This window comes from Frankliniella occidentalis, unplaced genomic scaffold (assembly GCF_000697945.3).
Source record: "Frankliniella occidentalis isolate FOCC.00 unplaced genomic scaffold, Focc_3.1 Scaffold418, whole genome shotgun sequence".
In the NCBI taxonomy this organism is placed as follows: Eukaryota; Metazoa; Arthropoda; class Insecta; order Thysanoptera; family Thripidae; genus Frankliniella; species Frankliniella occidentalis.
Genome location: NW_026267539.1, coordinates 140,704 through 150,354, shown reverse-complemented (window position 1 = coordinate 150,354; position 9,651 = coordinate 140,704). Strand labels below are relative to the sequence as shown.

At 45.5% G+C, this 9,651-nt stretch overlaps 2 protein-coding genes across 5 annotated transcripts in view; one reads left to right on the top strand and one right to left on the bottom strand.

The window, feature by feature from the left end:
- The window catches only part of LOC113207176 (metastasis-associated protein MTA1), an 18,123-nt gene extending 12,681 nt beyond the window's left edge, over window positions 1-5,442 (top strand). The window contains exons 12-13 of the mRNA XM_052274624.1: window positions 3,270-3,522; window positions 3,613-5,442. Coding sequence (XP_052130584.1) covers window positions 3,270-3,522; window positions 3,613-3,721 — 362 coding nt within the window. The 3' untranslated portion in view covers window positions 3,722-5,442. The remainder of the gene's footprint in view (window positions 1-3,269; window positions 3,523-3,612) is intronic.
- Window positions 5,365-9,521, bottom strand: LOC113207191 (serine protease Hayan-like). 4 transcript variants are annotated; one of them, XM_026423635.2, is made up of 7 exons: window positions 9,368-9,521; window positions 8,422-8,605; window positions 7,176-8,357; window positions 6,970-7,063; window positions 6,421-6,608; window positions 6,143-6,232; window positions 5,365-6,011 (listed from the first exon to the last, which is right to left on the bottom strand). In XM_026423635.2, exons 2-7 carry the CDS (start codon window positions 8,546-8,548, stop codon window positions 5,677-5,679), a joined length of 2,016 nt encoding a protein of 671 aa, XP_026279420.1. In that variant the 5' UTR covers window positions 8,549-8,605; window positions 9,368-9,521; the 3' UTR covers window positions 5,365-5,676. The 4 variants fall into 4 exon arrangements, with proteins under 4 accessions (XP_026279420.1, XP_026279430.1, XP_052130582.1 ...); XM_026423645.2 differs by lacking the exon at window positions 9,368-9,521 and adding an exon at window positions 9,146-9,307; XM_052274622.1 differs by lacking the exon at window positions 9,368-9,521 and adding an exon at window positions 9,008-9,075.
- Window positions 9,522-9,651: the final 130 nt, after the last annotated feature.

The window sequence follows — 9,651 nt, the reverse complement described above, 5'->3', positions numbered from 1 at the left end:
TCTCTCTGTTCTATTTTTCTTTTTTTTTCTTTTCTATCAACTTTGCATGGTTTACTTTGTTTTAAACCTCTGAAACAAAGTATGAGATTTTTATTTGATTCCACCCCTTCCTTAATATTTGATCTTGGTGGTGCCTGGAAGAGTTTTTTATAGTAACATGAATTTTTTATTTGAGCCTTTTATTAGTGTGTTTTATGTACTGATTTTGGAATGTCACAAAGTCATCAGTTCCTTCACTGGGTATATCATTAAAGTCAATATTAATAAGATCCAGTTATCTATCATTTAAAATCATATCTCTGCTTTATGTGGTAGATGAAGATGACATACTCAGTGTTGGTCAATTTCACATTTAACATGACACTGATATAAGTTTCTCAGGAAAGTATACCTATACACTTCTTGCATGGTTATCCTTAAAGAGTGTGTAGGTATAGTTTTCTCTTTATTTGTTACCTGCTACTTGAACTCTATGTTCCAAAGGCATTTTGGTGGATACGTTTCTATTTCTCAGGAATGATATTTGAATCTGATAATGTATCAGACATAAGTGCATGCGTCTTATTTATAGTGTTTGTGTTAAAGTGTACTCCTCTCTTGCTATCACATTGGCCTTGTGATCACAGAATATGCCTACAGAAGTTTTATATCTATCTTTCAGCGGGGGTATTAATTGTAAGTACATTTTGTGTTGAAAGCCTTGTGGAAAAGATCTTACTTTTCGTTATTGAATGGAATTAATTGGTGTTGGGCCTCTTCCCACACAGTGATCGAGTTTCTTGTGGCTTTTGCCATAAGTTACAGACTTAACATAACTTCGTGTGCTTCATATGCATTTTTCTGATAGACATATTCTAATTTTGTTGTTGTATGATAATATTTTTTCTATACCACCTGTGCAAGTGTTATGTTTTGCTATGTGTTCGAGGGTGTACAAATTTAGTTTTCAAGCCACTGGCATGAAATTCTTCCTACATTACTAGTAATGTTTGTCAATCTCTTGTATGAAACAATGTACACTATTTTATTGAATCCACAGAATGGCCAATAAAGTCCAACAAGTAAATACTTTTTTTAATCTCTTCTCAACTCCAGTTCATTTCAATGCTTTCCAAATCTAGTGCCAATAGTCTCCGGTAGCCAGAGTGAGTAAAGTCATTGTTTGACCTCCTGTTATGACCATTCTGTGTTACTTGAACCTCAGGTCATTTTAATCACTTTCTCATCTTTTAGTACTATGCTGTACATTACTCTGGATGTTTTAGACATGAGGACTTGAAATTTTTAAAAATATACCCGTCTGGCTATTTGTTTGCTATCAAGCACCAATCTTCTACCCACAAGCCCAATTGCGGTGGGTTTGTTGTCTTCTCAACCTTGTAGCCTTTCTGCTTAACTTCAGTGTTCAATTTCTCTTTATTCTCATGATTAACTCGTTTGTCCTGTACTTAGCATTGTTTATCAGGACAAGTAACACATTTATCTAAATTTTGGGCACACAACATGACACATTAACTGTTAATCTTTTTTATGAGTGCTCCATTTGTCACAAGCTATTTGTTTTGATCTGAGCAGTGCTGATGGAGGTGGTTCTTTGGATTTCATTTATGTGCAGATAAACTGCTGATGTGTGAAAAGGCCAATTTCATGGCTCAGGCTTTCAACTCAAAATGTATTCATTCAGATAAATTACCTAGAGGATTTTAAGTTTTGTCTAACTACCTTTGCTTTGTTTGATAATATCTATCCTACGAAAGAAATTCAGTGCTTCCAGTGATTGTAACATCTTACCCTCCTTTTTTTATCTTGCCAGTATGTGATTTGTTATCAAATGCTTTTTGGGGGATTGAGTGTAATAATTGTTTGCAGTAATATAGATAAGCACAAAATGAAGATGTTTGTGAACAGGATGGTATTTAAACCATAACACGACCTCTTCAAACTGTATTACTTAAAATCAACTTTGTATCACTTTATTGTTGCTAAGTTCTCGTAAATACTTCCATGGGAGTTTTTATGAAAAAAATCTATTTTGAAATGAAATGAACAGTACAGTAATCCACCTTCAGCCATTCACCATCAGAGTTCTGCTGTCAAAGAGTGAAAGAAGTTCTTCCCATCCCCACCATCATTTATCGGTCTGTCTCAATTCATCTAATCATTTCCTCTAATATTCAAAAGACTTTAGAATCAATAAAACTTTTATTATTCTGTGGATACTCTGCCCATTACAAACCAAAAGGTTTGTTTGATTCTTAATATTTCAAGGTGTTGAATGATAAACCCAACTCAATTTGTTTTTGCTTTTAAAATTGGTTACAGGGTACATATAGCCAAGGTACTTTAAATAACTCTATCTTATTCTGTCTTAAAATTGTAGGATGCATTAACCCTTTGTTTTCTACTAGACGCCTTATTAAAATAAATCCTAGTCTGACCCAGACGTGCTCCCAAATTTTAAGTAATTTTTGGCCTTGCCTATAAACTATACAAAAATTTGATAGATGATTGTACCAAACATTCTAAGGCCTCTTATACTGTAAAACAAATTGAAGACTATAAACAAACGAGGCATCATTCAACCAGAATAAAAACAAACCTTCAGATATCATTCATCGTTGGTGAAGTCCACTTGATGGTTACCATCCCTCAACAGCATCTATTGATGGTGAAGGTAAGGTGGATTACTTACATGTGTGATGTGTGTGAGTGTGTCTGTGTGAAAAACAGAATTCTTTAAGGAGTTGTGTGTAATTTACTATTTTAATTACATAATTTGTTGGTGCACTTGTACATCTGAACCGTACCCCATTTGATGCTTATCAAGAGAGAATTGTGTTTATGAACTATGCTTAAAGTAGTTTCTTTGAGAGTATGGTATCACTTCCTCAGTCTGTTAGACCAATAATGTTGAGACTTGCTCTGAATAGTTCATTCCTTTCATCTTTAGATTATGTTGTTATGTTAGGATCGGTCTAAAGTCTTTTTGTGCTGGTTCATTGTTATTTGAATTTTTTTAATGTTACTTTCAAAGGTCTTGTAAAGAATTTCCTTTGTTGTAGTTTTGTTGTCATCTATATAGTATTATTGCTTGTGTTGATCTTAGAATCATTTCACGAATTATGCTTATCAATTTGCTATCATTTTAAAAAGATACGCAAATAAGTACTTCCAATCTTGAAGTACTACTATTTTAGACATTATGCATCATTTGCCAATGATACCATTATAGACTGTGTGAAAAAAATGTTGAATCTTATTTTTCACAGGTCACCCAGTACCTCAGCAGGGTCCACCACCCAAACGGTCACACAAAGATCTGGCTAGCCTTGCGCAGCAGGCAGGCCTTAATCCTAACGCCATGGTGCCCTTCGCTCCTTACACGGGCCCTCGTCAAATCATCAGTCAACTCAATGGTAAAGCTAGAATTGCTGTAACTCGAACAGGCTCTGGTGCCAAGCAAGTTCTTTCTTGGATGGAAGCTCCGGAAGAAGTGCTTTTCCGTTCTACTGAGCATGTAAAGTAAGTGTAGCGTGTTTGTGTAACTGTACTCACCTCAGTGAAGATCGCTTTATGATGTATTGTAATATCTTTGTGTGTGTTTGTACGCAGAAAGGTGCGAAGACAATTAACAACTCCTGAGCTACGGCGGGCCGCACGTAAGCCGTGGAGGAAATTGAGCGTCAAGGGCCTTGAGGATATGGTGGTGGTGCTGGACTGACCCTGGCCTTCCCTCGGCCTCGAGCCAAGCCGACAGGGCTTGCACCACGGTGTAAGCCCTGGTCCTGGCCCGGGGCTGATCAGACTGAATGAAATGGTCTGAAGAGGTCGTCCCCGTCCGCATCCACCGACTCTAAGCAACGAGTGCGTCCTGGACTTGTGCAAAGCAACGTCTCGTTGTTGTGCTGTGAAAAAACAAACAAAAAAACTTGACTGATAGGTGCTTTTGTCTTCGTGAAGGAAAAAAGAAACTGATTGATCAGAATTATCATCATCATTGTCATTATTATTCATCATCATCATCGTCATCATCTTTGTCAGCTCTCCAGGGAGTTGTGATCTGAAGTAACCCTTAATTTCTCTTTTTCCTGTCTTTGTGTCCTTCCTTTCGCAAGATGTTTGTGTGTTTGTGATGATAAGAAATTTACATATTCACTTGCCGTGGGACCAAAAGACTGTGAGGCATTTACATTTCTGTCTTAACCAGGGCAAGTTTTTCACTTATGCATGTAACTTTCCTCTCAAATGTCTTGCAAAGCAATAATGATAAGTTGCATCCAAACACCTATTCTGTTAGGCAGCTGTTAAGTTAAATAGTATTCCAATCTCAAGATTTAATGTTGTATAGTAGTCAAACAAGAAATAAATGTCTTTCTGCACAAAAGTTATTACTATTTGTCTTCTATCCTTAAGACAAAGTCTAATAGGAAAACTGACTTCTGATCTTTCAAATGCATTATATTTGTGATCATACTGTATAAATTTAATATTCTAGATGGATTGCATGCTCTCATGTGGAAAATGTTTAAAGTATGTAAAACCTGTTCTTAACATTGTAGGAACTGGGTACCTGTTTATGAAAGTGATAGCTGCAAGCAAAGAGAGAGAGACAGAGACAGATCTCTTCAATCTTGTCTTAAAATGTATCTGGAATTGCTCAGATGCCTAGCTTGTTCAGATGGCACAAATGCACTAAAAAGTTATCAGTGCTTTGTCTAGACAAAAGTCTTGTACCTGTGTAGGTGTGTATTTGAGATAAAATCAAATTTGATTTTTTTATCACTTTGGCCATTAAACTTCAACTACCTTATTAATTTTTGTCACAAACAAAACTAAAACTATTCAGTTTTTGAGTTTTCCTAAACATGATTTTCATTGGTTTTGAGCATTATGAACTTACTTATTTTATTTTGTTACCTGCTGGATGAGATAATCAAGGCATATTGTCTTTTTATATCCCTTTTAAATGAATATTTTATGAAAGTTAATTCTACACAAATGTGGACTGGTTGTGACATGAGTAAACATTGTATTTTATGACAGGTAATAAACCTGTGGGATGAAAAACAAACAAAAGAAACCTGAAGTAAATTTTAATATGCTGGCCTGAGTTGCCAGCCAACTTTCTCAATCTTTTACATTGTGTACTTGCCTGCCTCTCATGTGCTGTTTACAGTGTTATCTTTTTTGTCATTGCCAGCGACCAATTAGAGCATTGCAGTTCACACATGCATCTAGTGATTAAGGTGATACGTAATTTTGCAGTTATGCTGCTACAGGTTGTCCTAAAGTTGTTTCCGAGTAAATGTTATATTTGAGAGCACCTATTTCCATCAAAGTTGGGTGCAATTTATGTCAACTGAATTTTGTTTGATTCTGGTTTATTGTTTTGCCTTGTTTATAATGTAATTTATTCATTAATAACAAATACGAAAAACAGAATTTATTACATTCTTCTTTTGCTTTCTCCTTTAAAATTGAAATAAGTTCAGTCGGAAGAGGGCATCGTGACGGATAGCTTGTAGTAAGTGTGAAGGAGTAAGGTCGCACAGTGTTAACGTCCCTTTTCATCTTCGAATTCCAGATCGGTTGCACCTTGGAATTTTATTCGTTGTCTATTTCTTGCGAGATTCTCGATCATTTCGGTGACGTTGACTGTAGGCTGTGGACGTAGACCTATGGTCTGATGGTGTCGAGGATCCATGGTACGTACGCGGACACCCGTGTGTAGATGGAGGGCAGGGGTGCGGTACCGCAAGGGCTGTCGGGCCCGTATGAGACCACGCCGATCTGGTACGTGACGGTGGAGCCCCCCAGGTCCTCGTTCACCAGGGTCACCATGAGCGGGCCGCCACTGTCGCCCTTGCAGGCGTCCTTGCCCTTGTCACCCCCTGCGCACAACTGGCCCGGATCCAGGGGCTGCAGCTCTGGTGGTTGCAGCTCGTTGCACTCCTCGTGGCCGACGCCGTTCACATCAGTGAACTGCAACACGGGGCTGCCTCCTGCGTCCCCTGCGAAGGCACCACAGACGTGAGTTTCAAGATTTTTGGGCATGTTGATTTCAAGATTGAATTTTTCGAATGAAGCCTACACTTCCAAAATACAGCCTGAAATAGAGAATTGAGTAAGAGGGGCAACTTACTAAAGTCAGTCTTTCCCCAACCGGCTATTTTGAACTTCTTGTCGTCGGTCACGTTAAGTCCTACTGGTAGACAAATGGGGCGAACGAAGTCTGTGGACAAGAGAAACAGGAGTACATACTGGAGAAACCATAAAACGCAGCAGAGCGCCTCCTAGGTAGGCAACCCATCCACCTGCAGGAGATATCGATCACGGTTTCCCCTGGTTTTCCCTAGCCCAGCTGTCGACACGCTTGTGTGCCTTACCGTGAATTGTCTAGGCTTAGGCTTTGTCACTTACCCGTGTACTCGATGACGCTTCTGCTAAGCCTGACGAGGGCAATATCATGCTTTATGTTACGGATATTGAACTCTGCGTGCGAGACGATGCCCTCGACCGCGATGTCTAGAGGCGGTGGGGCGCACACCTTGTTGTGGTCGCAGTCCACTGGCTCCGTCAAGTTAAATTCTCCCAATCGCACCACCACTCTGGTAGCAGAATAGTAAGGAAACACGAAAGAAAAACAAAATTCAACAATACTTGAATTTAAAAAAATACTAGGTTGCTGGTTCACGCAGCGCACTTTCGTATCTATACCGAGTGTAAAGGCAAGTACTCCCCAGTGTTGCGGGTTTGCATACCCTCGGGGCTATGGCGCCTTACGGGCCGGGCAAACTCGAAACACGGTACATGCACGCGTACGGGTGGGTTGCCTATCGCCGGAGGTGAGGCCAACGGCTCCTTCAGTCCCCGAGCGGGTAGGCAACCCCACGTCATGCGGGACAGTATCGCTACGAAAGTGCGCGGCGTGAATCAGCCACCTGATATCGTGCTGGCATTAATACTCACGGCCTATTCTGCGACCGGATGCAGTGCGCTGCGGTGAGGACGTATCTGTCGTTGATGAGAGTTCCGCCACAGAGGAAAGTCACGTTAGCACTGCCTTGAAGGAAAGGACAGGGAAAACCACTCATATCGGATGCCGGTTAGGAATTCGCCAGTGAAGCTGGCGTTGTCAATTGACAAAACTGACGAAAAGCATTGACCTGACTTACTGCGGTACCCAAGAAGAGCCATCCAGGGGAACTGGCCGATGCTGGCAATCTTGCCGTTGATGATCCTGTTTTCGGTCCCCACTTTGCCGCACGTGTTCGTACCGGGCAGGAGGTCGGACGGAGCGGGGTCTGGCGTCTTTGCGCCCTCGGCCGGGCTGTGGGGGGCGTCTGGCAGGGCGGAGGCGGGGGTAGGGGGTGCAGGGGACGTCTTTGTGGGGACTCGCTGCGTTTGGGGCTCCAAGTGAATCGTGAATTTGGGGGGCTGTGGACGAGGGGCCTCTTGCTGATGCTGTGATTGATGCGTTGTGACATTAGGAGGTTGGTGGTAAGTGTGAGGAGGCTGGGGGTCCACTGGCTGCTGGGGCGTGACTTGAGGACGTTGGGGTTGCTGCGGGCTAGTACTAGTTTGCTGAGGTGTTACTTGGAGGCCTGGACGTGGTTTCGGACTCTCTTGATAGCTGGGCTGTGGTCGAGGCTGCTGAGTAGATTGGTAAGCAGGTTGTGGAGTGGGGTGCGGGGCAAGGTGCTGAGCGGGCTGCGGAGCTGGGTGCTGAGCGGACTGTGGCGCTGGGTGCTGAGCGGGGTGCGGCGCTGGTTGCCGAGTGGGCTGCGGCGCTGGGTGCTGAGCGGGATGGGGCGCCGGGTGCTGAGCGGGCTGCGGCGCGGGGTGCTGAGCGAATTGCTGAGTAGCAGGGTGCTGCGCTGGGTTGCGTGGGGGTTGCTGCTGGGGTTGTTGTTGTGGCACCTCGACCAGGTGGGGAGCCCCATTCGACGCTGGGCTGGAGACTGGCGGGGGTCCATGGGAAGTCGCGGGGACGCAACACACCCTACCCGCGGCGCACTCGAATAGGACGCCGGAATCCCTGGGGGGGCACTGGTCCACCCTGATACACTCCTGCGGCTTGCTGCAGCGGCTGCCCCCGGTGCGCAGTCGCTCGGGCGGCCCTGTCGGCCCTGCGTGCCCTGAGCCCATGTCCACCTCCACCACCCCTCCTCCCAGGGCCTCCCGGATGGTTCCTGTGGTGTACCTGTCCCCGCCTTCATTCGCCGACAGGGCGGAATTCGTGCCGTTGGCTGCCACCTCGCGCTCGGCCAGTTCGGCTAGCTCTGCTCCCCCTGCGCCCCCGACACCAACGGCCACGTCGGAAGACGGTGCGCGCGGCGGGACCGGCGGGACAGCCCCTGAAAGGTAAGCAGTGTTAGCTGGAAACCGGCGAAGTTATCACATTGTAACAATTGGGCCTACCTGCTAGCGTGAACAGGGCCAGGATGACCAGCAGCACCCGCGGATGGCCCGTTCCCATTGTTCTGGACTCGCCGGGAGTCGTCCTGGACCCGGCTGAGGCCCCGTGCACACGTTGATGCAGCGCCATCCCGATCCCGCATCACCCTACCCTCCGAACGGGGAAACGAATGGCGGGAGAGCGGACCTGCGGGACAACCGGAACTGTTACTTCAACACATAACAGGACCCAACCTCAGCTTATTGTCGACCAAATTGACAAAAGTTGTTTGCTTATGCAAATTAAAACAAATGCCGAATCTGCTATACTAGTTGACCCGTCGTGAGTCTACTGGATCTATTGCCACAGAGCCGCACTGAATGAATACGCTGCGGGGGGAAAGACCAACCGAAGGTGAGAAAATCGGCCACCTTCACGCCGCGCTGCCGCCTCGGCTGCCGCGCTAAAGCCCTGGTCCAGCTATGTGGTGATGATCGCGGCGGCTGCTGGGAGGCGGGGAGGTCCCCGTCGGAGACGATGACGAACTGACCACTACCACTGACTCCGCTCTGATAACCCCGCTGCCCCCTCTCCCTCCCCGCCCCTTACCTCCGGCCCACTGCAACGTTGCCGTCCGGGGATCATCTTGTTTGGGAAATAGGAGATCCGTCCAGTCGCAATAAAGAATTTAGAAAACACAAACTGGAACGGCAATCGGCAATCTTTATCAAAACAGGAAACTTTTACCTTCGGATAGTCAGCCACAAGGTACTATCATCTGAAAAGTCGCCGACTCTGCGACGACTCAACCAACCAGACACTCGTTCCGCGACTTCGAGGTTCTTTGAAATCAGGATCGGTAGGTATCCTACGGAGAGAGGCAGACTTTCCGGGGGCGGCCTTGGAAGACACCAACCGCACGGCACTGAACAGGGCAGTCGTAAAATAACACCAGGAGTCGAGCAGTACCCGCGCTAAGTCACGTTCACCGACGCCATCCCGGTGGGCCGAGTGCGGCGCGGCCGCGGCCCCGGTCCATGCCTCTTGGTGGACGTTCGCGCGGGGAATGGCGCGGTGGAGGCGGAGCGGAGGGGCCGCGCGGCCGCACGTACTCCCACCGCGGTGCGCGCGCGCGCCGAGACGGGAGGCAAGTTGAAGGTTAGAGCAGCAAAGCAAACGCCAAAGCAAAGCAGGCAGCAGGCGGCTGACGGCGCTGTTGCTGCTGTTGCTGGAGTGACGTCAGAGCCCCCCCC

Coding starts and splice junctions, on each gene's coding strand:
- LOC113207191 (XM_026423635.2), bottom strand. CDS start 8,548: ATGGCGCTGCATCAACGTGTGCACGGGGCCTCAGCCGGGTCCAGGACG. Junction 6,609..6,969: donor ATCCGGTCGCAGAATAGGCC/GTGAGTATTAAT, acceptor TTCTGCTACCAG/AGTGGTGGTGCGATTGGGAG. Junction 6,233..6,420: donor AAGCGTCATCGAGTACACGG/GTAAGTGACAAA, acceptor TCTTGTCCACAG/ACTTCGTTCGCCCCATTTGT.